General features: G+C 52.4%; 6 protein-coding genes across 6 annotated transcripts; 3 read left to right on the top strand and 3 right to left on the bottom strand.

Annotated features, from left to right (window-relative positions):
- Positions 1-408: 408 nt before the first annotated feature.
- Positions 409-2,522, top strand: CCOS01_01401 (DEAD/DEAH box helicase; the record flags this gene model as incomplete). Its single annotated transcript, XM_060449597.1, has 5 exons — positions 409-728; positions 776-939; positions 1,023-1,460; positions 1,518-2,009; positions 2,113-2,522. 5 exons carry the CDS (start codon positions 409-411, stop codon positions 2,520-2,522), a joined length of 1,824 nt encoding a protein of 607 aa, XP_060321035.1.
- Positions 2,523-3,068: 546 nt separating this feature from the next.
- CCOS01_01400 (aldehyde dehydrogenase) lies at positions 3,069-5,034 on the bottom strand (the record flags this gene model as incomplete). The annotated part of the gene is made up of 3 exons (XM_060449596.1): positions 3,069-4,655; positions 4,734-4,896; positions 4,973-5,034. The coding sequence occupies 3 exons, from the start codon at positions 5,032-5,034 to the stop codon at positions 3,069-3,071; spliced, it is 1,812 nt and encodes a 603-aa protein (XP_060321034.1).
- Positions 5,035-7,910: 2,876 nt separating this feature from the next.
- Positions 7,911-12,600, bottom strand: CCOS01_01399 (phospholipid-translocating P-type ATPase; the record flags this gene model as incomplete). Its single annotated transcript, XM_060449595.1, has 3 exons — positions 7,911-8,853; positions 8,904-12,079; positions 12,139-12,600. The coding sequence occupies 3 exons, from the start codon at positions 12,598-12,600 to the stop codon at positions 7,911-7,913; spliced, it is 4,581 nt and encodes a 1,526-aa protein (XP_060321033.1).
- A 7,092-nt stretch (positions 12,601-19,692) lies between these two features.
- On the top strand, positions 19,693-22,253 carry CCOS01_01398 (uncharacterized protein; the record flags this gene model as incomplete). The annotated part of the gene is made up of 2 exons (XM_060449594.1): positions 19,693-21,534; positions 21,591-22,253. 2 exons carry the CDS (start codon positions 19,693-19,695, stop codon positions 22,251-22,253), a joined length of 2,505 nt encoding a protein of 834 aa, XP_060321032.1.
- Positions 22,254-22,469: 216 nt separating this feature from the next.
- CCOS01_01397 (V-type proton ATPase subunit E) lies at positions 22,470-23,388 on the bottom strand (the record flags this gene model as incomplete). The annotated part of the gene is made up of 3 exons (XM_060449593.1): positions 22,470-22,620; positions 22,693-23,201; positions 23,359-23,388. 3 exons carry the CDS (start codon positions 23,386-23,388, stop codon positions 22,470-22,472), a joined length of 690 nt encoding a protein of 229 aa, XP_060321031.1.
- Positions 23,389-25,015: 1,627 nt separating this feature from the next.
- Positions 25,016-26,830, top strand: CCOS01_01396 (uncharacterized protein; the record flags this gene model as incomplete). The annotated part of the gene is made up of 2 exons (XM_060449592.1): positions 25,016-25,057; positions 25,145-26,830. The coding sequence occupies 2 exons, from the start codon at positions 25,016-25,018 to the stop codon at positions 26,828-26,830; spliced, it is 1,728 nt and encodes a 575-aa protein (XP_060321030.1).
- Between the last annotated feature and the right edge of the window lie 244 nt (positions 26,831-27,074).

Raw genomic sequence — 27,074 nt, 5'->3', positions numbered from 1 at the left:
CCCCCAAATTGTTTTCACTTTGCAATCAACTTCACATTGATATTCCCAGCCCTTGATCCCGACCTGCTTGCTCCATCGGAGACTGCAGTTTCTCGAGAACATCCCTTCTTCAAGGCTCCTGCCAGTTTTCACCTCGGAAATTGACAGTCTTCCGGTCTTTCCTTCCTCGTTGTAACCACACCAACCGTTTTCGGGTTTCAGTGGCTTCATTGTTTTCTCTCACACAAATCTGGCTTCCTTCTTCTTTCTTTGCGCTGTACTAACTCATCGACAAACTATTCAGCACCAAGGCTCTCGCCCCGTGTAGTCTTCCTTGCAATTTTCGCAGCATCCTTCGATCAAGCAAACCAAGGTAAGTACCACGAGCCGCATTACCCCGACTAACCAAAAAACCAAAACCTAATCAACATGAGCAGACTTCCTCCCGCCGAGATGTCTGCCTTCGACACTGCCGATATGCAGTCGGCTCTTTCTGCCGATGGCAAGAAGGCCCCTGCCGCTGCTGTCAACAGCGATGGTACAAAATGGGCCGAGCCTCTGCCCTACAACTACGACGAGCTTGCCCAGCAGGGTCCCGAGGTTGCGACTGAGTGGGCTGGCAACGGTGCCGTTTACGAGTGGGATGAGGAGTTTGGCGACGTTGGCCCGAAGTTCCCCGACCTCGAGCTCGCTCTCTTCGGTGATTCCAACTCCCGCATTGCCTCTAACTCTGGCCTCGACTTCTCTGTGTAGGTTCCCTTTTGGCAATGAATTGAATAAGACTGATGGCTTGTAGCATCTCTTCTGTCGAGGTTACCCAGGAGGGTGAGATCCGTGTTGAGCCTGTCCACTCCTACAAGGACGCCGGCTTGCACCCTGTCATGCTGGAGAACATCGATCTTTGCGGCTATGAGGCCCCGACACCCATCCAGAAGTACACCCTTCCCGCCATTCACAAGGGTCTCGATGTTGTGGCTATTGCTCAGACCGGCAAGTTTCCCTCTGTTTGCATCTTGTTTACTATTTCTAATGTATTCAAAAAGGTTCCGGCAAGACCGCGGCTTACCTTATTCCCATCTTGAACAAGCTCATGGGCAAGGCCAAGAAGCTCGCTGCACCTCGCCCCAACCCTGCCGAGATTGCTCTTGGACAGCAGTGGGTTCGTGCAGAGCCTCTGGTGGTCATCGTTTGTCCAACTCGCGAGCTGGCTATTCAAATCTTCAATGAGGCCCGCAAGTTCTGTTACAGAACTATGCTTCGCCCGTGTGTCGCCTATGGCGGTGGTCCCTTGAGGGACCAGATTCAGCAGCTTGGAAAGGGCTGTGATGTTCTCATCGCTTCCCCTGGTCGTCTTGTCGACTTCATCCAGCGGCCAGACACTCTCTCGCTCAAGCGCTTGAGATACATGGTCTTCGACGAGGCCGATGAGATGCTGCATGATGACTGGCGCGAGGAGATGGATGTCATCATGACTGGCGGTGGTAAGCTCTACCCGTTCACTGTTCTTGTCTCGAACCTCCACTAAACCTTTTTTCAAGAACAGCAGGAGGGAAATATCAAGTACATGCTGTTCTCGGCTACCTTTCCCAAGCCGCTCCGCGATCTCGCGAAGGAGAACCTGTCTTCCTCCAGCGTCCGCATCAATATCGGTCGCATTGGAAGCACCCACACCAACATTCTCCAGCGCGTCTTCAAGTTCGACGCCTTCGAGAAGAAGGAGGCTCTCAAGGATCAGATCAACTCTCTTCCTGCCTGCCGCACCATCATCTTCGTCAACCACAAGCGTACTTGCGATGACTTGGACGACTTCTTATTCAACCTTGGCTTCCCTTGCACCTCGATGCATGCTGATCGCACTCAGCTTGAGCGTGAGGCTTCTATGCGCGCTTTCCGTGCTGGAAAGTCTCCCATCCTTATTGCCACTGGCATCAGCGCTCGCGGCATTGACGTGAAGAATGTCAACCACGTCATCAACTTCGACCTGCCTAGCTTGGATCATGGTGGCATTGAGGAGTACACCCATAGAATCGGTAAGCAGAGCTCTTTCTTGCATGTTTTCATCTGCGCATCAAAAATGGCATTGCGCCTTTTCTCTCGCGATTTTGAACCGTTACTAACGTAACCAATTATCAGGCCGCACCGGTCGTATGGGTCAGCGTGGCATTGCGACTTCTTTCTACACTGACCGCGATGAGCCCATGGCTAGCGTTCTCGTTCGCACCCTCTTGGAGACTAAGCAGGAGATTCCTGACTTCCTCGAGGCTTTCAAGCCCACTGGCAAGGGCCTTGAGAACCTCAAGTTCGAGACTGAGAGCGACTTCGACCCCGAGGAGGCCGGCATTGCTCACCTTGGCGGCGAGGGCGGCGGCTGGTCCAACGAAGGCGGCGGTGGCGATGCTGGAGGCGATGGCTCCTGGGGCGCTACTGGAGGCGATTCTGGCTGGGGTGGTGGCGGCGATTCTGCTGGTAACGATACCAAGCAGGAGGAGCCCGAGGCCGCTCCCGCTTGGGGCGCTTCTTCTGGCGGTGGTGGTTCTTGGTAATTAGATAATACCTTCTGCATTTCCAGAGGCAAAGTTTGGGTTCTTTGCGGGGTATGTCGACCATAAGATGGGATAGATGAGAGAAGTTGGGGCGGTCTATTCGGAATGCTTTGATGGAGTTTGCCAGAATGGAATAGGATCGCAGCTAATGAATCATTTTATCTCTTGATACCACATCTCGCGCCTCCAGACTGTTAATGCGCTTGGGAGTCCAACTTTGAAGTGTCCGATGCTCCAGAATCAAGTCCTTGGCTGACAACATCCATCAGGAGAAAGAAAGCAAGACAGCCGGCCTTGTTTATATGGTTCCCTGATTCTGCGACACATGTATAGCAGATATTTAGGCTTACAGAGTGATAAAAATAGATAGGAATGAAGCTGGGCATGAATGAAAACTTCATGATACTTTTGATTAAGTTGATATATGTGCCTCTAACCTCTCACTTTTCCCTCTCCCATTATTACTATGATGCAAGATCTAGCAAGCCAGAGCAGTTAAGCTCCTCCATTTTCATTTCTATATTCGTAAGGGCTATTAACGGTGAACTAGGCATTCTTCATTATGTCGAGAATGCCCCTGAATTTGCCTGCCAGACTCTGCGCATAACCCACGCCAACAACACCTCTAGTAAACCGCCAGCTCCGCTCCTGATCCGGAACGGGATATTTTACGGGCGGGGGGATGGCGGTGCGAACGCCCAACCAGCCAAAGCGGTCGACGCAGATGCTCTTGATATTACAGAGACCCCTGAGTCCTTCCTCGCCGGCGAACCGGCCGTAGCCTGAGCCGCCGACGCCACCAAAGGGGAGCTGGACGGCGTAGGTTGCGCCAAAGTCGTTGACGGCTACCATGCCGGTGTTGAGGCCATCGACGACGGCGCGGAGAACGGGGTCGTTGTCGCCGCCGAAGATGGAAGCGCCGAGTCCGAATTCTGGCGCGTTGGCTACTGACAGAACTGAGTCTGCGTCGGGGCCAGGAGCGCGCATGACGGTCATGACGGGGCCGAAGCACTCTTCGTTGGCGATTTCCATTTCAGGGGTAACATCGACAAGGAGAGTCGGGACGAAGTAGTGGCCCTTGGGGTGCTCTGGGTGGATGTATCGTTTGCCACCTGCCAGCAAGCGGGCTCCTTGCTTGACTGCCTTCTCAATGAGGGATTCGAGGCGGTCAAACGCGGCATCTGAGATCATGGCGCCCACGTCTGCAGTCGGTCCCAGGCGAAGACCTTGGACCTTTGGCGCTAGAGTTACCACGAGCTGGTCGTAAAGCTTCGGCGTAGCAATGATGCGCTCAATTCCAATGCAATTTTGTCCAGAAGCTTGGAACGTACCTCGCATGAGGATTTCAACGATGCGCTTCAAATCCCTGGCGGCGGAGTCGAGGACGATGGAGGGATCCTTGCCACCCAATTCCGCGATCAGAGGTGTGAGAGACTTGGCAGCTGAGGCAGCGACCTTCAGGCACACAGGGCGCGAGCCAATGAAAGTCAAGTGGGAGATCTTGGGGTGAGAGGTGATGTGGTTCGCCGTCTGCGGCCAACACACAACCGTCTGAATCAGGGCGGGATCGTAGCCGTGGGCGATGAGAGCCCCTCTCGCGATACTCGTAAAGTATTGGGAACTCCAGGCCGTCTGTTCAGAGACCTTGACTAGCACACCATTACCGGCGAAGATACTCGAAATGATGGGTCCGATAAGGTTGTGGAACGGGTAATTCCAACTGACCAGGGCACCGACAACACCGAGTGGTTCGTACCGCACTTCGTTTCGTTTGTATGCCATGAGGAGATTCGTAGGTCGCGGGCTGGGGCGGAGGGCCTTCTCGCCATGGTTCAGTGTCCATGTGAGCTTTTCGACGGTCACGAGAATCTCGCCAAGCTGTGCGTCTACCATCGTCTTGCCCGAGTCGAGACAGGCGGCGCGGCAGATGGCTTCCTGGTTATCGAGGACGTGTTGTAGCATCGTTCGAAGCACCTGACGGCGCTCGCGAAAGCTAGTATTCTTCCATTTCGCCTGCGCCGCATGGGCAGCGTCGACGGCGCGGTCAATGGAGGCCGGGGTGGAGGGGTTGATGAAGCCGAGAAACTGCCCCGTTGCCGGGGCGTAGCATTGGACTGCGGTTGTGCCGGAGATCTGAATTGTACAGCCCAGTCAGCCATTGATTCAGGCTTGAGAAAGGGGTGGAGATCTAGCCAAAGTAGTATGCCATACCTTCACACTCGTCTCTTCGACAATGGAGTGCTCGTCGGGAATCTTCGGCGGCGGGACGGTGTATGGGACGGCCTTGTCCTCGTTACAGCTCTGTGCCAGCCGCAAGATAAAAATACTGATCACAATAGCAGCCGCAGCCAGAACATACTGAGGGATTCCGGCCCTATTGCGAGTATGTCAAGTTAGTCTTTAGGTCTTGAGCACAGCTGTGATGCCACTTTCGGGTGGCAGTAGCTTACGGAACGGCGTCGAGATACGCGTTGAACTTGTCGGCGACCTCATCCAAGAGCTGTGCGTCCATGATGAATTTTACCCGGGTCAAATTGTGTATCTCCAGAGTGCTTGTTATGGAGAGATTCTGCAATTGCCGTCGTGGGCACTGAGACCATGAAGATGCTATGTTCAAACACCGAGCCCCCTCCAAGCGGATCCATCCATGAGGTCGCGGCGCATCGGATGTTCTTGGTCAAAAATCAGCAGAGCTCGGGGGAGCTTGCCCCGGTCTGGTTCCTTGCCAGGGCCCTCGCTGTGGTGGGACTTGCATCTGGCATTGGGCAGGGGCTAGCTGCAGGGGTGACAGGCACAGCAGGTACGGAGGTACGTCTCAATAGTCCTTGCAGTAGCTGCCAAGCCCAACCCCTGCCACAGACAGGGGAGTCGACAAGGGGCTGGCTAGGGTGTATATAAGCGGCAGAATTCGGCTATTATAATTATCGTTAATTATCGTCGATTTTATAATAAAAAAGCGTTAATTAAGGTTAATTAGTGGCTATTTAATAGTATAATCTAGCCCGTTTACCCTTTTTATATTTATTATCGCTCTCTAGTATAATTATTTACTTAATATAATAAAGTATTTTTTTTATTTATTTCTAAATTTCTTTTAGTAATAATACGTATTAATACTCTTACTAGCGACGTATTATTTTTATTTAGGACTTAAGTACCCTCTTTTTAATAATCTATTTTTTTATTTATAATTAATAAGTCTTAATAGGATTAAAGTTAAGTAAATTACTTAGTTAGAAAAGCTTTTATATTTTAAATAAGCTATAAGTATAATAAGTAAAGTAATAATCGTAAACTAGTACCTTATCCTCTTATATAATTAGATTACTAAGTAATTTTTTAACTTAAAAGAATAATTTAAGTAATAGAATTTTTTTATAATATTTATACTAATTAATTCCGCCCTTATTATTTTATACTAACTTACTTAATTTCGTATTTTAATTAAATTAAAACTTATAACTTAATAAGTTCTATAAGCTTATTCGCTTTATATTATTTTTAAGCTCTTATTATTAATATTAAACGGGCTCGAGCTTAGTATTAAACTAAGTAATCTCTATTTTAATAACCTTTTTTTTAATAATAGTCTTAGGAATTTAATAATAATATAGCCCTTTTTTTTTCGTATATAAAAGAGCCCTAAAATATAAATTTAAAATAACCTTTTTACCTCTTTTATATATACTATTTAATATAAGCCTCGTTTAAATAGTACTAAAGCTTATAACTATTATAATAGTAATTAAAAATAACTACGGTCTTATTTAACTATATAGCTTATTTTTAATTATTAAGGGTCTAGTATTAATAATTAAGGTACTATTTAAGTCGCTCTTATTATATTTTTTTTATTAAGCTTAGTTTATAAATTAGTTTAGTTTTATAAAAACTATAATAATAAAAGATTTACTAAATAGTTATTACTAATATATTAATACTTTCGTTTTTTAAAAGGTTTTTAATAATATTAATATAGTTTTTTTTATAATTATACTAATTATAATAAACTTTATAAATAATAGTATTATTAACCTCTTTAGTTTACTTAGTTAGGTAGCTATTTTAAGAAGTATTTTTATAATAAATAGGTTAAATTAAAAAAATAAGAGTAGCTAAGTTAAATCCGTTCTTTTTTATATAAATAAGAACGTTAAAAACGGTACGGATTAGAATTCTTAAAACTTAAGATATTTATTTAGTAATTTATTTAACTATATAACTTCGTAAAGCTAGAATAACTACCCTAACGCTTAGATTTAGTTTTTTTTTATTAGTATTTTAAGATCTATACTAAGGGAAAAAAAAAAAAGCTTTAAAAATAGTAATTTAGTAATTTTAATAGTTTTAATATTTTTATAAACCTTATAATAATTATAATAGTAATATATAGGTTAAAGTAGTTACTATAAGTAGTAATAGGGGTAGAAAGTAAGTAAAGTAAGTAGGAATAATCCGTGGCCTCTAGTTAGTTAAAATTAGTGGTAAGTGTGGGTCGAGGGCTTGGCAGCCACTATAAGGACTATTAAGACGCACCTCCGTAGAGCGCAACACATTCGGTACCTGAACTTTCCCAGTGTCCCAGTCAAGTTCCTACTGGACTCATGGAGAACAATGTTAGGCCCCGAGCAAGGCGTGTTGCCTGATAACTTTACTATCTAAAAATATCATCACCGCAATCTTCTCGTCTTCACCCTGTCAATTGATTAAGGGGAATCACAAGGTTAACACCCAAGGAACTCAAAGTTGAAATGGGTCTTGTTAACAATTCAAATACCACTTGGCTTCTGTCTCTGTGGCTCATCTTCAAGCTTTCCCCCTATTATGTTTTGTTTTTTTTGCATCTTTTCCCTTCTCATGCTCGCGCGTACGTACAAAAAGCGTCAACAGCGCGAGAGCTGTGCGCCATCACATTGTTTGGTCCGCCCAGACTCACAACGCCCTAGGGTCTGACGAAGAACATCCAGCACCCTCAGCATGGACTGGTTCCTGGCGCCCCCCTCTCAATTCTAGGATGCACACCAAAGCTTGCACAAAAATGCCTTCCGAGACTTCCGTTCCTTTGTCCTCCTAAAACGCCGTCGCAGTAGGAATCCCTATACGATAAAACTACCAACATAACATAATGAATTTGGAACCAAACAGAAAAAAGTAGTGACGGAGCGTGTGTCTGAGTGTGTGTGTGTGTGTGTGTGTATGTGGGTGACAAAGCATCGAGTCGCTGGCGTGCGAGAGGTGGAATGTCGTAGATCGCTCATGCAGATCGTGATGCATCGGGGGATATCAACAAAACAGCAAAAAGAAACAATACGGCCCCGTCGGGAGGGCCAGGCCGGATATAGTACAAGGAGAATTCGATTCGATTCGGTCGAGGGTCTGGAGCAGCCGCTACATGTTGGCGCTCTTCGTCAATGACAGACCCCGTAGTCGTCTGGGATGGAAACGGTCGCTGTAAGACTGGCTAGACTCTATCCGAGAGAGGCGAGCGGCCGAGGTAAAGTCGTTACTGGCCTCGAAACTGGCCCGTGTGCGGTCCATCGAAGCTCGCATTCGATCGTAGGATGGTCGGGCTCGATCGTAGGAGGGACGGGGTCGTTCGAAGGAGGATCGCATCGGAGGGGTCATGTCGAGGGACTGCGTTTGCATCATGTCCATCGATTGCCGGTGGCCCGTGTAGTTGGTGCCATCGCTGCCGTTTTGGCTGCGCGGGTTGTGCGTCGTGTGTGTTGCAACTGAAGGTGGATAGATTGGCCTTCTGTCCTCATCCACACTGGCATAGTGTATATGCTTACCCTTGCGCGAGCTGACCGACGAGTTCGACGGGGTCTTACTCGCCGTCTGCTCCCCAATAACCGTCGCGTCGTCGCCTTGCGTGAGACGAGAAAATTTTCCTTGCCGCTCTTGCTCGCGGATGATGTCGACGTCGTATGGGAAGTAGACCTTCTGAATCGCCTTGATCGCGAACCGGGGAAAGAGACTGATGACCGGTACAATGAAGAAGACCGCCCAAAAAGATGCTTGGGCGTATACCTGCGGGGCGGCTTGATAGAAAAACACCGACCCTTCGGTGGCTGTGTAGATGCCGGTAACGATGAAAATCATAAGGTCGCTGAGGACTACAATCAAGATCATGATCCAGTCCCATCGGTACGTGTTGATGAGGATATACGCGTTGATGACGAAGACAGCGGGGTGTGCAATGTAAGCGCCAAGTCGCGTTCGGTCTTCGATATTCAGACCGTTCTTCGTCACGAAGCTCGTGCTGCTCACTGCCAAGTACGGAATGTAGAAGACCATGACCGATTGGTAGACGCCGTCAAGCATGTAAAGCCTGGAACCTAGTTAGCATCGCATCAGGGCCACTGCTGTGACCATACGTACCAGAATTTGGTCTGTGTCCATTCCAACCGTTCGATACCACGGCGATAAAGCTGCGGTACAGCCAGAGAGACCTTGTCCGAAACATCCTGGTCAAGAACACCCATAACGACGACCGGAACCGAAGTGAAAAGGAGGTTGAACAACAAGATGTACGTGTACTCGTAGATATACGTAACGTCGAAGTCGCAGTAGATTTGGTACCAGAAGATACCAAACACCCATACCACGTTTTTGTAGAAGAAGTTGGCCACCGTCTCGGCGAGACGACGGTACGACCACCGACCGTGTACGAGCACTAGCCGCGATAGGAAGCGGAACTGGGCGATTGCGTAGTCTGAAGACATGACCGCCTGTCGACCCTCCTCACCAGCGATACCAACGCCGACATCTGCCTCTTGAATCATGGCAACATCGTTGGCGCCGTCTCCAATGGCGAGAGTCATGACATCCAGACCGTTCTTAACCATGTTGACTACGGCGGCCTTCTGAGCAGGACTGACTCGGCAGCAAAGAACCGACTTGCACTGCTTGCAGAGAAGCAGGAACTTCTGCTTCAATGCATCGTGAAGAACCCACTTCAGAGAGAAACCGTCAATAACCAGGCCGTGGGTTGGGCCAGGTGGTTCGTGGTTCTTCCTGGCCTTGGCCAAGTCGTCGTTGTCGCCCTTCAGACCGAAGTCCTGTAAGTACTTGTCGAGCTCCTGCTCCAAGATATTGAGGAAATGTTCGTCGGGTGTCTCGCCAGTTTCGTCTTCGTCAACTTTCAGGTGGATAAGCTCCATGTCGTTGTTCAGAAGGTTGCAGGAGAAACCAATGTTGATAGCAGTCTCGACCTTGTCGCCAGTGAGAACCCAAAGCTTTATGCCAGCGTCGCCCAGCAGAGCGATGGTATCGGGAACGCCATCTTGCAGTCTGTCTTCAATAGCGGTGCCTCCAAGTAGTGTCAATTCGCGCTCAAGGTGATCTGCGACCTCCTCCATCTTCTCTTCTCGATGTTCAAGAGCCGCTGCAGCCGCGTCGTACTCCTTGCGCCAGGTGGCGTATTGGTCCTCGGTGAGTTCTCGCTGCGCAATACAGAGCGTTCTCAAACCTTCGCGGGCAAACATTTCCAAGTGCTCGGCCGTAAGTTTGCGAAGCTCTTGCTGCTCGCCCCGCTTCAGACGCGAATAGATGATACTGTCCGCTCCCTTGCAGATGAGCAGAATGCGGTTGTCAGGCATCCGTACAATTGCGCTCATACGCTTCCTGCTCGAGTTGAACTCGATTGTGTTCAATATCGGGTAGAATCGATCCTCGCCCATGACATTCAGGTTGATGCCCTCCTGAGAGCTGCCAAGCACCGTGAAACCCATGTCGCGGGCTGTTGCGACAAGAGCCGCCTCGTCAGGTGATTGTGCCTTGAACAGCATCTTTGGCGGTGATCCGGGTATCTTCTCGGCGATGACAGTATGGCACAGGGCGAGGCAGAGCATGAAGTGCTCATTCGCCACTTGCTGTTCATCACCAGAGTCACCCGCCAAGTCAGAGACATAGTCAGGCGCAATGAAAGTCAGGTCGGAGTCATGCAAGTAAGGGTTGTCGTGAATATTCCTGAGACCGTCGATCGCACGTATTTTGGCATCCGCAATTTCGGCTCTGGCTTCGGCTGCCTCCTTCTCCACGTCGACACCGAGGCGTTTCTGCATGCCAGCTTGAGCTTCCGTGTATGCTTCGCCATACGGCTGTCCGTTGATAGTTGCTTTCTTGAACTCCATGACGTTTTGTGTCAATGTACCGGTCTTGTCGGAGAAGATATACTCGATCTGGCCAAGGTCGTCGGAAATATTCCACGACTTTGGGATACAGGGTTGGTCCAGGGGTTCGTAGTACATCTCAACGTCGCTGTAGATGAAAATTGCCTGCAATAGGCGGACAATTTCAAGAGTGATGTAGAGAGCAATGGGAATCAAGTTCTGGAACACAATTAGAGCGGCCCAGAATGTGATGAAGCCGGACATGGGTGCCGTTCCTCCGATGGATCCAAAGTCAAAGAAGTGTAAAGATGCGTCCGTTTTCGCCCATGCGACACCGTTGACGATGCCGGTCAAGACGCAGAGAATAAAGAGAATGCCGAAGTTGTAAATGACATTGAAGTTCATTTCCCTGGCGATTCTGGGACGCTTACTGGGCGTGATACCAGAGTTGATCATGATTTTGGTGTCATGTCCCGTGAAGGCGACGACTCCAAGGGCCCATTCCGTGTTTCTCAGATTGCAACCACGGAGAAGCAAGTTGTCGATCGTAATGGGCTCAGTCATCAAGTCGGGCTCGGATGAGTCTTCGAAGGTTTGGTGCCAACGAATGGCACCGTTATACTTGTAGAGATTGGGCTGCGGCGGTTCACTCTCGATCCAGAACTGGGCTCGTTCGCAGTCCCTGGCATGCTTCAGTGACCTACCACACCTCAGTGCTTGTCGGACCTTCAAGTTCGTCTCGCCGTCCAAGTTTTTGGTTTCGACGTAGCAGGCGCCATCTGGGTCAGACGTGGACAGTACGATAATGTCAGCTGGCAGTTCGTCGTCGTTGTAAATTCGCACAAAGTCGCCAACTCTCAAGTCTTTCCAGTGATCCTTGTGAAATCGGGCGTCACCTTTGACCGGTACACTGCGGTTCACCACGTCTCCCTTTCGTTGCATCAACTCTCTGACGCGCTTGTGGTCATCTTCTTGCGGGACCTCGAGAGTCTGACGGGGAAGTGGAGAGGGAACCGGTGTCATCTGGATATCCTCTCGGGCGGATACAAACGAGTCTCGATTGGATCGGGGTTGGTTGAAAGAGTCTCGGGGGATGTGGGTCTCAACCGAGGGTCGCGGCGCATCGGCGTACGCTTCTGGGTTCTTGCGCACTGCCAATTCCTTCCTAGCCTTCTTGGACCAAATGCTTTCGATTGTGTGCCAGACAAGGCCAAAGAAGCGACTGTTGGCCTTCTTAATGCGCCTCCACAGAGAAATGTTATCATCCTCGACGTTGACGTTGTTCCAGCCGCGCAGGCGATGAACGGGGGCGTTGTTGAGCTCGATATCCAGAATGGTGCGACGGTAATCTTCGATGGCATCCTTGATTGCCGTGACAGTGACGATGAAAATCAAAGGTACCGAGTTGAGACCTGGATTCGTACCGCCGAAAATGGGGAAGAACTACAAAGGGTTGGAACTAGTTCAAAAATGCATTGGGGAAGACCTCGAGTCCGACTTACCACCAGGATGACGAGGAAAAGGAAAAAGATGTTTGCGATATTCTGGAATTGAAACCACAAATTCTTGGGAACGAAACTTATGGGCGTATACTTTGCTGTGCGGATCTTGTTTCTCGGAAAATGCTGACTTGGGTGACCTTCCTCGTCTAGAAGCTCCGCGGGCAAAGGGAGGTTGAAGAACATTTTCCTGCCGCCATTTCCTTCCTCGGGATCAGTGGCCGTGTTGGCTTCGGTTTGTAAAGATTCAGTGCCGCCGGAGTTACGACTCTTCTCGCTGTTATGTTTCTTGTGGCCGGCGCGGTGCATGATGGAAAGCCTCTTCTTGTTGCTGCTCTTTATCGTCATCTTGCGGGTAGCCCATCTCGTCCTCAAAGTTGTCAGCGCGGGACCCTCGGGATCGTTGGCGGGATCGTTAGCAGGATCAAGGGCCGCGTTGGGCCCTTCTTCGTTCGTGGGCGCCATCGTGGTCTCTTGGTGTACGGGCGAGCAGCCCGATCAACCCGAGTGGTCCTCCAGTATGGCCACGTCCGGCCGCAACGTTGGTCCCAGACGGGGAAGGGAGACGATGTGTTGCGTGGTATTCCAGGACGGGGTAATCGATTGCGAAAGTCGAAATAAAGCAGGTTGTTGTCGAATGAAGTGTGAGAGGGAAAACGAGCGACCGTGAGTGTTCAGCGTAACGTCGTCGTCGTTGTCGTCGATGTCCGTCCGAGGTTGTGTTGTGGTGGTGTTGGTTGGAACTTGGGCGAGATGTGTGGTTCGTGCGAGGGAGTAGCAGAATTGAAAGGGAGTGGTCGGAAGGGGGCAAGAATTATTTTGGCTGAAGGGGCCGGGAGGCGCTGTCGCGGTGTTTGATGACAGCGTTGTCCATAAACCCGCTGTGAAGGGGGGGGAGTGCAGAGTGCAGAGTGCAGCTGGGTACCGGGGCAGACGGGGGTGGGTGGGTAGGCGAAGGTAAGGTACCTCGAGTCACCCCCTTCAGTGTGTCTGGGAGCAGCGGTGCGCGCAGTCAGTTTGTGCAGAATGCAGGCGGCATAGCAGTAGATGAATTGGCCAGTGCTTCGGCCATTTAGACGGCCAGGACGGGTTTGTGAGGCACGGGGGGAGGACTCGGAGAAGACTGAGAGGGGGGAGAGGAGAGACAAGACATGGAAGTTATCCACGCTTGGATAAAGTACCTCACCTCACCTTATGGATCTCACTCCCACTCTCACTCTGTGCAATGGCGCAGGGGTAAGCAAGTGTACGTATCGGAGGTACTTGGAGGGAGCACGGCGGTGGAAGTATCTCGCCCTACCGTTAGAGTGGGGGACTGTAGCAGAAACAGCCTAACTAGGTACGGACCTTGACCAGACCAGAACAGGTACTGTCTGTAATTGCCCTTGTATCGTGCTTTTTCTTCTGACTCCCGTCCCCCTAAAAGGCTTGATGGCTCAGATATGTGCAAAGGGTCGAGTTCCACGTTTCTAATAAATTTCTCAGGGCACGCTGCACCACTGGAGATAAGTCGGAGGGAGAAAGGCACAGAGAGGGATGCACGAAAAAGGTAGAAGCGGAAAGGCGGAGAAAGGAAGGGAGACAGACGGAGTTGGACGCTCGAGAACAGTGGGAAAGGGCGGAAAGGAAGGAGAGCAAGACGGAGGAGAGAGAGGAATTGGAGAGAGGAGCAATCCATCCAACCAAGCAAGCAGCAACCAAGCAACCGAAAGCGCGAGCCCGTGGTGCGGGTGCCGTGTCGGCCGGGCCAGTTCCCAGCTTCCATTTCCCCCCCACCTCACTCACACCTCTTTTTCTTTCCCTTCCCGCAGATGGAGTGTTGTAGATGCACCTCAGAATGGCGGCACCACCACCACCACAACCAACAAGCGACAAGCAAGAATGCACCACCATGATCGCGACTCCTCCGTAAAACCCAGACGGCCCCGTCGGGTCCCTCAAGTACCTCTCTGCCCGTGAAGTGGTCACTCGCGTCACCGATGCACACCACCCTCCCACAGAGTTGTGGCGCCGCAGGTACATGGCAGAGTACCAAGGGATGGGCGCGTCAAGTGGCCGCCCGCCCGGATGGCCCGGGGACTAGCAAGACTCCACGTCCGTCTCTGCTCCAGTGCTCCTGCAGACGACTGGGCTAACGTTGGTAGCAGAAACTGCTCAAGGGAAGCGTAAGGCGACAATTACCATCTTTTCGTGCTTAAGCAAGCATGGCGAAGAGGACGATTCCCGCTTAGTCTGCCTTGTACGACAGATCAAAGCCGCGCTTCTGTCTCTGTAAGCATGGCCATGTACTCTGTACAGTCGATGAGCAATCATGAACCACCTACCTATGGATACCCTACAGGCTACAAATACAAGTCGCGACCTTGACGCTAGTCGGCTGCTCGGCGGACGATGGAGGTTGATGGGTGCGTGCAATTGGTAATCACCCGCCAGCCTGGCCAATGGCTCAGTCCTGTCCTGCCTCCCTCACTCTCGCTACCACGGCGACAGGAGATTCGAGAAGACTTGAAGCATGGAACCCGCCATGGACATTGACACTCTGTCCATGTTTTCTCCTATGCATTAGCATCGGCTCTAGAGATTTCCATTTCCCATGCAACCTACCCTGCAATGTGCCCACTGAGTGCCAGGCCTCGCCCTCTTTTTCCCACCCCGTTTTTGATATAATACCCGACCGCTATCAGGTATCCGTACAAAGTATCCGTACGTATACAAGGCCATGTGGACAACTTGACAACCGCCGCAGTACACCGTACCTTACCTCGTAACTTCGTCGTAAGACTCCTAGTTGATGTGTCTGCAACTGCGAGACGTGCATGAGAAAGAGAAAAAGGAAAGCAAGCAGTCGTCCGGGACCTCTTCACCCCATGCTTCCATAGTCGTCGTCCAAACACAGCCAGCCAGTGAGGAGATGAGAATTGCAGTGTCTACATACCTATCTGACCTCACTCGTCACGACACATTGCCCCCCATTTTACGTCTACCTAGGTAGGTACGCATAGCTTAATCAATTGGCCATTTGATGATGGTTGGGGTTCATGACCAACAAGCACGAACACAACGAGACCAGGCCAAACGGGCACAGAACGGGCCGTGGCCATAGGGCCTTGGGCTTGTAATGCAACGCCCTACTGTCAAACCAGTGAGCCCAGGTCTGGTAATTCCCGTCTGGTAATTCTAGTTCCTTCGTCACGATGATACCTAAGCCCTGGGCGCGGACCAGAAGTACCCGTCCGTGTCAATATGCTGGAGAGGAACATGGTTCATGTTGATCATGTCAGCAGCTTCCAGCTAGCGGGTTCCTAGGTACCTGTACGGAATACGTACCTCGCCATTTCTGCCTCCCGCCAGCCACAGCTCCTTCCTGTCTAATCACGCCGAATGAAGATGCTTACCTGATCGGCAATATCTGGTAAAGAACGACAACGAATGCCATGGTCATCCTTGTACTCGCCCTTCCCAGCGAACGGTTGTCTCTTCTTTTTCTGTCTGCAATGCTGCATCAACAACCTAATGAAGCAAAATACACTCTCCTTCAAGGTTTGCGACCACATCCAGTCGTCCAATCGACCCGGATCCGACCCAACCCAATTCACCTCGTCTTCAAGCACTCCAGAGTCTGCTTGCCATTCTTCTCATGCGTCAACTAATACGGAACACTCAGCACCCATTATCCGCCGTCTATTCTGCTTCCGGATGCGTCACGCCCGTCTGCGCACTGCGTATTAGCGCTCACGTGTACTGACTACCGGCTTCCCGTGTCTGCATAGCACAACTTTCGTTTCTTCCCCCGCCAGGCTTCTTCTCCCTTTTCGTCTACCGCTTTCGCCGAAATTTGATGGAAGAACATGGATAATATGTGGTGGGCAATTGGGAAGAGAGAAGCACCAAAGGAAGAAAAGGCATGGATGTCTTGTTGCACAGCCCAGCCACTGCTGCTGCTCGTTGACATTGATCCGGCCGTCAACTGTGTGCTGGCAACGCTACACACTGACCACAGGCAGATCTCAAGAGCTACCACGGCGGTTACTGGTTCACTCGGATGAGCTCCAGTCAGCATTCCTTCCTCGCAACCAGGCCAATCCCGACCTCGAGGCGGTCACCTACAGATACAGGACGATTCCTCTGGGCCACTTCCCAGCCAGCGGCCCGGGATCAACCAAAGCCAATTTGCTGCGTCACAGTATTGCCCTGTTACCTCCAATTGCTTTGAGGCTGAGCAGTTGGCGCGTTTATTACGGGAAGCAATCGTCGTCACCCTGGCCCATCCACTGCCCGTTCTCCTGCGTATTAACCGGGACTTGAAAGATGGACCCGTTCCAGGCGCAGGTATCGCTTCTCGCCAGAAATTAGAGATGCTGGTTCTGACAATGACCCATACTTGGCTGTCAACTGCCCACCGAAGGAGAAATTGGCCAAGAATGTGCCAGCCAGGGGGGAGCACGCAGATGGCCCCCAGAGGGGCAGTTCAAGTCTTGTCTTGATGACTGGCGGAGCACCAGAACTGACGCCTCATTTACGAGCCACCGATGCCATCCCGGGCTCACTGGCTCCGGGTCGCCGTGTGCTCCATATCCCATCTCATTTACACCTCAAATAGCAAGCGACGACACTCCATCGGCCAGGCCCCCCGTGATGGAAGTGGGAGGTCGACGGGTCTCAGGGTTGCATCGTACCCACGGCGCCCGGACGGATCGCGAATCTTTGCGCCTGTTGCACTAGGGCCTGTTAGGCATGCGGGATTGAGATGCGCGCTCGGGCAGGCCTGCTAGTGCTCCTCACCTGAGCCAAGCTTTTTCAGTACCTATGTCGTGTCAAGTTACAGAAAACAACTCGCCAGCCGAGCTCAATTCCTTCGCGCGGGATTCGTAGCAGACCACCACTACAACGGCGCAAGACAGCGGTACATCAATGGCATGGAAGAAGCAAAAAGTCACATACAAACACACATCAAGATCAATCGTTCGGGGGCAAGCATGAGGCTGAACACCCATTGAGAGGAGATCCTCGAGGAGGCGATCCCGTCTCGATCGCACCGCTCGACCAAACCGTCCTAGCCACACGGGAATGGCATCTTGAAACAAATCTACAGCCGCTGCGAAGGCACGCAATCATTCACTCAGCGCCCCTTTGATACCTTTGGCAGGGGCAACCTTCTTTGCTCCAGACCTTGGCAGCCTCTTCTGGGATCGCCTCTGCTCACAGATCTGTCCGTGTTCTTCTATTGCGATGCAGGGAAGATAATGCTAGAATGAACTACTCAGCGCTCACCAAGGAACATCGACGTTGTCAACGCTGATTCCAAGCCAACAGAGTCGTTAAACCCAGGCCGGCGAGCATTAGGTAGCCGTCACATCAGTCAGCTAGCCTCACCTTCTAGGCTCCTCCTCGTCAGCACCATTGATCAGTCCAGCCATTTGCATCAAGCAGTTCTATCTCCGAGTGAGACTCCACTTGAAGGGGTTCATTCCAAGGGGGCATACTGCCGCATTTACTAGCAATGAGCGTACTACTACCGCATACATCTCAATTGGGATATAGTCAGAAAGTGGAGGGACGTATGCAGAGTCGGGCCTTCGGGGCTTGCGATATGTCCATTCGGAGGTAGGACGGGGGGGGGGGGGCGCGGGGCTTGCAGGACGCACTAAATAGCCACGCATTCACGGCGCGGACGGAGCCCATTTTGACGCCGAGGACGACGAGAGTGGGACGAGTGAGACTCTCGCGCGCCGTTCTCACAAGCGGACGCCGCCCTTGAATGGCACGAGTAGAAAGTATCACAATGTACCCCAAGAAAACGCGCCAAGCACCACACCATGAGCAGCTCGATAGGTGGGCTTTTGCTTGGGCATCAAAGGGCAGAACAGTTGTAAGCAGCTGTGGCTACTGAGGATCTTCTCTTCTAAGCCGCGTTTGTCGCGCAGATTCTGCCTCGAGAATTCTGTGCGACTCAAAATCAGATGCGGAACCCGCTGAAGCCAACAGCCAGATTTCGTACCTACGTCGATTAACACTAGGTTGTTCTCATCCAATCCAGGACCTCTCTGGGATTCAGTCTTTTCCCGCAAGGAAACGGACGGAGGACAGTAGATGGGAGGCGGGAGACAGAATGTGGCTTCGCGCTGGAATCCCCACGCCCCCTCTGATGCAAGCCCTTCTCAAACGTGCAAGCGGAGGCCAGACGGCTTACACGGGACGCAGGCTGATTTAACCTTCTAGGATGATCGCTTTGATCGCGGCCCAAGGTCCTGGAACAGGTTCAACGATGCACCTTTGACCCGGACCACTACCTTTACAGATGGGTTCCCTGAGCAACTTTTGGTCTGATGACAAACTCAGCAAGTTTTCGAGTGTGCTCCAAGCGTCTGGGCAGCGTGGCCAAGGACTGTCTGCAGGGCCAGGATCTTTACTGGCTATCGTGGATGTGCGAGAAAAAGAGGGGGAATGAGGGACGGGACACGGCAAACGACTACCTGTTCACGTCGCCCAGGAACTCCTAAACTAAGCAGTCATGTACCGCAACGATATCCCAGGACCACAATGGCCCCTATTCCGGAGTCCTTTTCGGCCCCTGAAACCGCGAAAAAAATCTCGAGGGATGGATGCGGTCTCCAACGGTTCGCGCTGGGGATCGTCGGGGTCGTCCTCTTGGCCGCTCTTCATTGACAGCCCGGGGTTGTGGACTGCTGAGCAGTCCGCTGCCCGCGTTCCTGCGCGGTGATGAATGATCAAATCCGTTTTTGATGCACCTCCGAAATCCTTTTACTCCCGTTATCCGTAGCTTCCGCCGTCGCAATCATCTCCGCCGCCCCACGGTTGCCGAACCTCTGTTCGTCCGACACTAACCCGAGTCGAGTCATCGCCGGGCCTCATATGTGCCGCAGCCAAGGTGAGCTTTGGCAGAGAAACGAAGCAACAAAACGTGGACTGCCACTTTGGTACCCGGATGCTTGCTGGTAGGTGTCAACCGTTGACTGTTCGTTCAATATCTCACCAAAATCAACAAGCAACGTCGCAGCTACATACATCGCTTGCCCAAGTGCGAGCGGTTTGAGACGCCAACCCCTCTACCATGAGTATGAACGCAGTAGTTAAAAGGGAATGATCCCGTCCTAACGAGAGTATGAGGGGGGGAAATGAATCATCGAGTTTCTTTCTCATTACCAAACTGATGCTTTGTACCTATTGAAATCCATGTTCCTGGAGTCGAGAATGGCCGCACACGTTCCATTGTTCTAGAGAGCCTCTCTCCAAAGGGGTGCTCTGATGACATAAGGGTTGATAAGATAAGACGACACCTAAAGTGGTCTCCACTAAATGCTGCTTGAACCACGCCCAACGCGAAAAGCGTCACCCACGCGTCGGACTCCCGAGCCTCCCAACTACAGCTGTATCCGACCTCAGTGAATTATGTAAACCAATATTCTATCACGACTCTCCACACATCCTGAAAGGCACGTTCGTCTTTAGCCCGCTGGGTTCTTAGTAGCCTGGGTTGACAGACACTTGCGTGGTCAGATTTGTGCACAAGGCTGCAGGCGCCTGCTCTCATCCGCCATGGCTCGCAAATCGGCCAACACCGCCCAGGCAGATGCGAACAAGAATCGCGATATCAGAAGCTTTTTTGGTGCCGGCCGCGCTGTTACGAAGGCCGCACCTGCCGTTTCCTCCTCACAGGCCTCTCAAAATTCTGCATCTCAATCCTCGGCAGCAACCCAGGAGCTCCTGTCCACCCGCGCTCCTGCCAGAGATGTGAAAACGGTCATGAGCAAGAATCCCCCGCCAAACAGAGACCTCGATGAGAACAAAAATCTCAAGATCGCCAAAATTTCTCCTGGCAAAGGTGCAAACTCATCAGCCGGCCAACGGCCTGCCCTCACGGCATCAGATCTCAATGCCTCCATGTCATCCTTATCCGAACTTCAAGATACCCCAGTTCTGTCTCCAGCCATGCGGCGTGTCATTCGCCTAACGCCACTACGGCAAAGATCACAGCGGTCACGATCTGGCACGCCGAAGGGGGTTTCAACTCCCAAAATACTACGGTCAGGTCGAAGTACCGGCTCGCCGCGTAAGGTCCGCTTCTCATCGCTACCATCGTCTCCTCGGGTCTCTCTTGAGCCTGAGGAGCCAACAACCCCACGAAGGCTGCTCTTTGGTCAGAGTCCAGGCAGGAAGACAGCCAGCGAGAGCCCAACAGGTTCCCCTCCAGCCGGTGATCTGCCCGAGCTACCCTCATTGCAGAAAGGTAAGCTGCAACGCACGCCGAAGCGCGATATATCAGGGGATCCGAAAGTCGATGGAACCCCCAACAGCTTGCCGTCACTTCCAAGTCTACCCAGCTCCCCGGCCCTTCCATCTTCTCCGCCGACTGCGAACAAGCGTCCGACTCTCACGAGGGATGCAGTTATCAAAGGGTCCGATGACGAGGACGACGACGGTTCTTTGTCCGATGACTCCTTTCCGGATCTCGACATGCTTGGCCCCACCAAACCCAGGCCTGATGGCACGCCAAAGGCCAAGAGACGGGCCAGGATGGTTCACAAGTCACCTCTCACCATCCAGCCGAAGCACAAATTCGACTTCAAGACGCTGGACGCCCATTCGAGGAGGCACGATGTGCTGTTCGACAGCCCGCGACGACCGGCTGAGCCTGCACCTAAGGATGAGATCATGGTGGATGTTGAAGAAAGTCCCAGCAAAGCTCGCCAGAAGCTGATCGAGATTGCTGGTGTCAAGACTGAGGAAGATGCGGACAAGGCTCTCCGGGCCATGGAACGAACGGATGCCGGTGCCTCGAGGACCAGATGGTACTTTTTCAAAAAGGACATTCACGGCCTAGATGAACCTCCTCCGTTCCCGAAGAAATTTGCGAAGGGTCCCTGGTCTTTTCTCGATAAACCTGGTACCAGAGACCGACACATCATGTCGGGGATGCCGAACAATCTTGCCATTAATGTCAGGTTTCCGGACGAATTATATCTCTGGATCTTGGATATGGTTGCTGTTGAGAGAGTTGGTGTTCTTCGGGAGGAATACAGCAAGATCGTCACTGCCAATGGCAAACAGGTCAAGCGTCTGATCACGTCTCAGAAGTTCGAAGAGTGCTTGAAGAGATTGGGCGCAGCGGACCATGTAGGAGACGAGGTACTACGACCGGTGCGAGAAAGCCGAGATATCTACGCCGATTACGAATGGGAACCTCTTCAGTCGTTTTTGGAATGGGTTTCCTATGTGGCACATCATCTTAGTTATGCAACAGTTGCGTACGCTGTCAAGATGCTCTTGCGCATGGCAGCTGACAAGGTGATCGTCGAGAATGTGGATGTTCTCACGCGCCATCAGGATGCCTTGGCAGCCTTGGTCGATACTGTCGAGGATAGTGCCTGGGATGAGTTTGTAAGTATATCTCCCGGGTGTCAAGTTGATGCTGTTGCTAATATGGCCTGTCGTAGTGCGCCGAGACCTGCTCGTCTCTTTATCATGGATTCGACAAGACCTCGCTGCGAATGTTGCCGCTCATCTGCATGCCTGTCACTTCGCGGAAGCTGCACGAGCTGCGCAGACGCCTAGCAGTCGCCTTCTTCCTTCGAGACGCTGCTCTAGCAAACGAGCACCCCGACGATGTCATTAGCCTTCGCCTCGTCATTGCCCGGGTCAAGGACAGTGACTTCAAGATCAACAACAAGACTGACTATGTGAACTTGAAGGCTCTGGTCCAGCTCCTCGACATGGCAGTGGATGATGGGGCTTTCGCGCATGATAACGAGGACTCGGACTACGAAAAGGAGTTCAACAGTAACATTGACGATCTGGCGAAACGTCTCAAGGCCATCTGGCGAGGCATCAACGACACGGGAGCTGCGAACTTGGCCCGCACAGAGGCCAAGAGCGTGCTCGAATGGGTTGGAGAGCGTCTGACATACTCGGTCAGAACCAAACGCCCGCCGACACAGAGCATATTCGGAGATCAGGGTCCGTCGTCGGCCAAGAAGAGGCGCCAACAAGAGTTTCTGCAAAGATTCGTGCATTCTCGGAAGAACAAGCCGTCCGAGATAGATACCAACGTCGAGCCAGCTTCAAGCGAGGATGAGACTTTCGTTACGGCAATAGGTTAAGATGATAACGAACTCGTAGTTGCAACGATAACTACCTAATACGCCAAGGGTTGGCCACCATCATACAGCATCTAAGATACACCACAGGAAGGAGTTTGAAACAGGGTAGGCGCCGGGGAATCCTTCATGCAGCGTTTAGTGTGTCCAGCCCCAAGGGAGATAAAAAGGGCTATACAGGGTTTTTGCAAGGCGCACTTATGGGAAAAGGGTGGTGGTTTAGTCAGTGAATCTGCGGTTGGGGTTCTTGCCAAACAGAGTCTCTCGGACGGCCGGCAAACCGGTCTCCTGGAGGAGGTTTAGACGCTCCTCGAATGTGTTGTTGATTTCAATCTTGCCCTTTCCACCGATGACGAAAACACCTCCAGCGCTACCTCGTTTGTTAGCACCATGATACGTCATCGTGATATGTCTGCCCGATCCTTGTTTGAATATCACGTACCTCTCTGCGGACAGGGGGTCCGACTCGTCGAGCTTGGCCGTGGTGTCCTTGCCAACCTCCTTCTTGTACTCCTTGGTGGCCTCGTCGATGGCCTTCTTGACGGCATCAAAGTCGGCTTTCCGTGCGCGGACGACGACCTCGGGCTCGGAGAGGGCGTACAGGCCCTCGAGGATCAGGTTCTTGAGAGTGGCCTGGTACTTGCCCTTGTCCTTGGTGGCGTTGGCGAGCTTCTTGCGGGCGTCCTCAAAGATGTTGTCGAGGAGCTCCTGGCGAGCGCCGAGGACCTTGAGCCGCGTCTTGTTGGAGACGGTGGAGCGGGTGATTTGCTGGGACATTTGGGCCTGCTTGAACTTCTTCTCGTACTGGCCGTCGATGGAGTCCGTCTCCTGCCGGACGAGCTTGGACTTTTCGATTGCGAACTCTTCGTTGGCCTTGATTTCGATCTCGCGGGCCTTTTCCATTGCTTCTTGCTTTATGAAGGCGGTCATCTTGCGGAGCTCCTGACCGACCTGTTTGGTGCACGCCATGTCTGGTTAGCCGGGCTGCGTCTGTCCATCTTTATCTCCATCTCCCCCTCATTCTCGTGTGCGTTCGTGTACATCGGGATATTCGGTTTGAGCCCCTACGATGTTTGCGATGTGAGGCGTGGACGGGGAAGGGGCTTACTTGGTCGTCCGTCAACGGTTGGTGAGACATGATGGGCGGTTTTTGGGGGGGCGGCTGCGTGAGCGACTTTTGTTGAATCAATTAGGTTTATCGGAGACGAAAGGACGACGGGCGATGATGATATCGCGTGGGATGTAGAGAGCAGCTGGTGGGGAGCCCGTCGGGAGGAAGTCTCGCGATGGGGGGAGGGGGAGAATCGGGATCGGATTGCGGTGGTTGAATGAAGCTGTTGTTTGACGAGGCCTACTACGACTACCTAAGGTGCTCTGAGCCGCGCAGCAAGCGCATCACTGGGCGTTCGGCCCCCCCAGCTTCAGGAACCACATAGCAGGTATCCATCCGTCCCGTCAGCCACAGATTGCTTGCTTGGCTGGGTGGGTGCGATACGGGAAGGGGCTCAGATTGCACCTGTGCCACATCTGGTCTGTGCGGCTGCTAAGATACTGGTAGCATTTGTCCACTTCTCCAGCCACGTTTCCTTCTCAAGCTGTGACATCACGGAGGCTGGCGAGGCCTATCAGCCCCAAGGCCCACCAGACCTCACCTTCCGCCATGGAACCGGGCAGGTGAAGGGAAAGGAGCGATAAGATAATCCGGTCACGTCAGGTGACGATTGCCCGAGGAACAGCTGCCTCACCCACCACAATCATGCACCCAGCTGAGCTACCTCACCGCCTACCAAAATAGCGCATGGCAAAGGTGCAAAGGGGCTAGACGCGGAGTACCTGAACTGAATAATGCAATGCAGGCGGCACCTGGAGAGGTGGAGAGCGGCGGGAGTCCCTTGCTGCGTGGTTGCTGCGGGCGAGGTACCTACCTTGAGATCACTGGGATGTGTGATGTGGGTTGCTGCTGCTGCACTATTGTGCTTGACCGTACCTTGTGCTTGGTGACTTGGTTGCTTGGTGCAGTCGGCATCTCCCCCTTCCTAGTTCCGTCCTGGCCAGACCACCCCGACCCTCTCCTACACCGATGGGAACAGAGAGCGGCCATTGCGTCGGTGCATAGCGAACGTACGTCTGTCTGGTGTTTCGAGCTGAGCCATCATCTAACACCAGAGACCTGTTCACCGACTCCGGCCATGTGGAAACTCGGTATTTTATAACGCTGCATTGGTCAGGTTTACGCAACCAGCAATTTCTCGGAGAGGACAGCCGGCCTGGAAGACGGAGTACCTACCTTCTGACGTTCCGACTTTGTCGCTTCCATTTAGACGCGCATCCGAACTTGAAACCCATCTGCAAGCTCTCTCTTGGCGGCTATTGGAGGGAAGCGACACCAAAGTCACCATTTTCGCAAGCGTGGCGAGACACAACCCGTCGGACAACTTTACCTAACCACACCATCTCCAATCTTCAACGTCGAAGCAAATCGCAGACGCCTCGTTTGCACCGGTACCTGTCCCGCCCTCTCCATCCTGCCGAAGCGTTCGATTCCCCCTCCCTCCGTCCCGCCGCCGGAGTCGATTTCATCTGGTCCTTATTGCGAAAAGAGACGCTGCACATTTAAGAACGTGCCGCTAGGATACCGGCGGGACGACACACACGGCTGCGCGGATACAGAAAACAACGGACGACAATAAATCCATGAGACCGACCGCCGCTGCTTCAACTTCGACCGCCGCCAGATGACCGACGGCTAGCTCCTTGCGCGTGCAATGGGGTCCCTCGGCGGCATCTCCCCTGGGGGGACAATCGCCGTACGCATCTGCCTCCCTTTTGCGCCTCTGTCGCTCGCTGAACGACCAAAAAGCCGTCGCTAACTTTGTATTTTGCCCCTCGCGCAGATAGGAATCATCGTTGGTCTCTTGTCCACGAGCGTCCAGAGCCTGGGTCTCACGCTCCAACGAAAATCACACATTCTCGAAGACGAAAAGGGTCCACACGAAATACGTCGGCCACCGTATCGGAGAGGGAAATGGCAGCTGGGGATGGGAATGTTCATCGCCGCAAACCTGCTCGGTAGCTCCGTCCAGATCTCGACCCTTCCTCTCCCTGTACTCTCAACCCTGCAGGCCTCTGGCCTCGTCTTCAACTCGATATGCGCTACCCTTATACTTAACGAACCCTTCACGAGGTGGTCGCTATGGGGCACACTGCTCGTCTGCACCGGCGCCGTGCTGATCGCCATCTTTGGTGCCATTCCCGCGCCTGCACACAACCTCCAGGAGCTGCTCGAGCTCCTCGGTCGGAAGCCTTTTGTGGTATGGATGATCATGCAGGCCTTCCTCGTCCTATCAATAGCCATCAGTGTGGACTGCCTCGACCACTTCACGAGCCTGTCACTCAACTCGAGATTCCGCTTCGTCCGCGGCCTCGCCTACGGAGCCATAAGTGGCATCCTCTCGGCGCATTCGCTGTTGGTTGCCAAGTCGGCTGTTGAGCTGATCATTAAGACGATCGCGGACGGCAATAACCAGTTTATTCACTGGCAGGCGTGGGTCCTCGTGCTGGCGCTGGTCACCCTGGCTTTGAGTCAATTATACTACCTACACCGTGGCCTGAAGCTCGTCTCGACCTCGGTTTTATACCCCATGGTTTTCTGCATCTACAACATCATTGCGATCCTGGACGGTTTGATATACTTTAAGCAGACGGACCAGATCAACCCCTTACGAGCATGTCTCATTGCACTGGGGACAGTCATCCTACTTGCCGGTGTGCTGGCATTGTCATGGCGACTCAGCGACGAACAGCACACGCCGGGCGTGGGCCAGTCATCCTTGGCACCAGGACTTGGCCTCGTGGAGGACACAGAAGATGAAGAAGAGTCCCTTCTGGGCGGCGATGATCTTTACAGCCTCCACGAAGAAGATGACCCATTACCAGCTACAACCTACTCAACATTTAACGTGGCCAGTGGCGAGACAACGCCGCTGACACCGACACCGAAGCGGAAGAAGACGGGCAGGAGATGGCAAGAGCGCGCCGAAATTTGGGGCGAGCTCGAAGACCGCGACACGTCCAGCCCGCCCATCTCGCGCCGGCGCTCCAGCACTATGCCTGGCGAGCTCACCGAATCTACCTCTCTATTACCGCACCGCCGTGGCGTAAGTAGCGGTAGCGGTAATCCTCTCTTTTCGTCCTCAGAAGCGGGACCCAGCTCCGAGTCCCTTTCGTCACGCCGGCCCGGCCCGGGTAGGAGGCGACGTAAATCCACGGGATTTCCGGGCTTCACGGCCCGCCGTCGGCGCAAGAGTCAGAGCAGCAGTCAGCCCACACTACAAGAGGCGTTGGGCGGCATATGGAAGCTCAAGTGGTGGCGACCTGACAGAGGAGACGACGGCGCGAGCAATCCACCGGGTAGCAGCGGGAGCGGCAGTGTGTGGCCTGCATTCCGAGACGAGCCTCCGCCGACGACGGGGCAAGGGGAAGGGGAGAGGGATATTGGTGGTAGTGGAGGCAATGACGGACGCGACGGGTCCCAGGATAGGGGGCGGGACCGGCAGCCGAATGATGATTCGCCTGTATGAGTATTGGAACACTTGTCACGTCATTATTCCCTTTTTAAACATCTTCTTTCCTTTTTCTATCAAGAGACCCCGTTGCTTCTTTATGTGAGCATAATAGCGATTACTTAGACATGTGACAATTGCCAGCAGTACGAGTTATATCTGATTCTTGAATGATCTGCTTGTCTGATATAGTTGACGGGAGCACCTGTCGTCAACGTGTCTTGATCAATGACCTCGTTCAGCACAGAGAGGTCATAGAGAC

Source organism: Colletotrichum costaricense (genome assembly GCF_030867565.1).
Source record: "Colletotrichum costaricense strain IMI 309622 chromosome Unknown Scaffold_1.1, whole genome shotgun sequence".
NCBI lineage: Eukaryota > Fungi > Ascomycota > Sordariomycetes > Glomerellales > Glomerellaceae > Colletotrichum > Colletotrichum costaricense.
The sequence above is the reverse complement of the archived record's forward strand: the minus strand, read 5'-3'. Positions and strand labels throughout refer to the sequence as shown.